The sequence below is a fragment of the Helianthus annuus genome, chromosome 5, assembly GCF_002127325.2.
Source record: "Helianthus annuus cultivar XRQ/B chromosome 5, HanXRQr2.0-SUNRISE, whole genome shotgun sequence".
Classification (NCBI taxonomy): domain Eukaryota; kingdom Viridiplantae; phylum Streptophyta; class Magnoliopsida; order Asterales; family Asteraceae; genus Helianthus; species Helianthus annuus.
The window spans coordinates 62224828-62226928 of NC_035437.2; the positions used below are offsets into that span (position 1 = coordinate 62224828).

Consider the following 2101-nt stretch of genomic DNA (forward strand, 5'->3'; position numbering starts at 1 on the left):
AATTACCGTACACTGAGAAATCGTCCATAAACACCTCCATCGAATTCTCTACCATATCCTGAAAAATCGCAATCATACATCGCTGGAATGTAGCTGGAGCGTTACATAGACCAAACGGCTTGTAAAAGTTATACGTATAGACAAAAGAATTACGCGTACGTGCCGTATAGACATGTAAAAGTTGTCTTTTCCTGATCCTCCGGTGCTATGGGGATCTGTAAATAACCCGAAAACCCGTCGAGAAGGCAATAGAACTGCTGACCCGCGAGCCACTGAAGCATCTGATCAATGAATGGGAGCGGAAAGTGATCTTTACGAGTGGCGTCATTCAACTTTCGATAGTCGATGCACACCCGCCAACCCGTGACTGTACGTGAAGCTATGAGCTCATTTTTCTCATTCAAAACGACTGTCATCCCCTCTTTCCTCGGGAAGACCTGAGTAGGGCTCACCCACACTGAATCGGAAATCGGGTATATCAACCCAGACTCTAGCAACTTCATAACTTCCTTCTTAACTACCTCCTGCATATTTGGATTGAGACGTCGCTGCGGCTGCACCACCAGCTTGTAAACCTCCTCCAGCAGAATACGATGCATGCAAAGAGTGGGGCTAATCCCCTTGATATCAGACAACCTCCATGCAATCGCCTCTTGGTGTTTCCTCAACACCTCAATCAACCTCACTTTCTCTTCCTCTGTCAACTTCGAAGATATGATGACAGGCATGTTCTGCTTCTCTCCTAGAAATGCGTACTCCAGATGTGATGGAAGAACCTTAAGTTCTAAAGGCGGTGGAATGTCTACAGGAGTACTCTCATCGCTAACCTCATTAAGTTCCAACTTCTCTGGAACCCACAACTCATCGCTCTCATCCAACTGCTCCTCCTCAACCTCTTCTTCATCAATCTCCTCAACAACTCCCTCTCCTACTAAATTGGCCCCACTAATGTACTCGAGACACGTGTCGACACAAGATATGAAAGAATTTAGAAAGTAAACAGAATGACACGGCCCGCTATCTTCATCTCTACCTCCAGGATGCTTCATCTCTCTGTCGATCTCGAATGTGACAATCTCGTCACCCGCACGAAGAGAAATCTTACCTTAAAAAACGTAAATGATCGCCTTTGCGGTTCTAAGGAATGGACGGCCCAAAATAATAGGAACTCTCTCATCGGCCTCCATGTCAAGAATGACGAAATCCACAGGAAATACGAATTTATCCACTTTAACCAACAAATTCTCGACTATCCCACAAGGATACTTAACTGAACGATCAGCCAAAGACAACGACATACGCATGGGTGTAAGCTCTCCTAAACCTAACCTATCATACAATGAAAATGGCATCAGATTGATGTTGGCGCCTAAATCAGCTAGAGCATGAGCAGAGGTCACGGCTCCCCTAAAAAATCATGGAATAGTAAATGTACCCTTACTACTACCTCCCCCAAAAAATCATGGAATAGCTCACCGATTCTCTCCTTATGCTTCAGAAGGTCCTTAAGAAATTTAGCGTACTTGAGCATCGACTGCAAGGCCTCTATGAACGAAAGATTAATCTTCACCTGCTTAAACATTTCAAGAAACTGCCTGTGCTCCTTAGCATATTTCTGATGCTTCAGGCGGGCGGGATATGGGATACGAGAAGGATCAACTAAAGGTGACAGTCGAATCCTCGTTGGTTGCTTCTCCACACTCTTCTCAATTTGAGACTCCTCGGCGTGTGCGGTACTTGTTGGGTCTAGCCTCATGTGCACCTTACCTGGAGCCTCCATCTCGATCTCCACATCGACTTCTTCATCTTCTACCAAGACGTTCTCCCGAACGACTTCCCCTAAACTCTTTCCGCTGCGGGTCGTAATAGCTTTAGCTGAATGGTTAGCTGGGTTCGGGAAGGTATTTCTTGAAAACTAACCAGGTGTGTGCTCTTGTAACTGTTTGGCTAAACCACCTTCTGTTCTTTGAAGGTCTAAGAGTGCGGATTGTTGATTTTTATTAACTAGCTCTTGATTTTTAGCAAAATTACTAACTTTAGTTAATGTTTTCTGTGTAGCTTGATCCCGCACCATCAAATGAGAAAGCATCTCCTCAATCCT

At 44.8% G+C, this 2101-nt stretch overlaps 1 protein-coding gene across 1 annotated transcript; it reads right to left on the minus strand.

Moving 5' to 3' along the window:
* Positions 1-1106: 1106 nt before the first annotated feature.
* Positions 1107-1780, minus strand: LOC110942970. Its single transcript, XM_022184732.1, has 2 exons — positions 1524-1780; positions 1107-1407 (listed from the first exon to the last, which is right to left on the minus strand). The coding sequence occupies exons 1-2, from the start codon at positions 1778-1780 to the stop codon at positions 1107-1109; spliced, it is 558 nt and encodes a 185-aa protein (XP_022040424.1).
* Between the last annotated feature and the right edge of the window lie 321 nt (positions 1781-2101).

Bases quoted from the DNA above. Each gene is read 5' to 3' on its own strand.
- LOC110942970 (XM_022184732.1), bottom strand. From the start codon at position 1,780: ATGGAGGCTCCAGGTAAGGTGCACATGAGGCTAGACCCAACAAGTACC. The intron at 1,408-1,523 runs GTACGCTAAATT...ATGATTTTTTAG, and splicing joins GCCTTGCAGTCGATGCTCAA to GGGAGCCGTGACCTCTGCTC.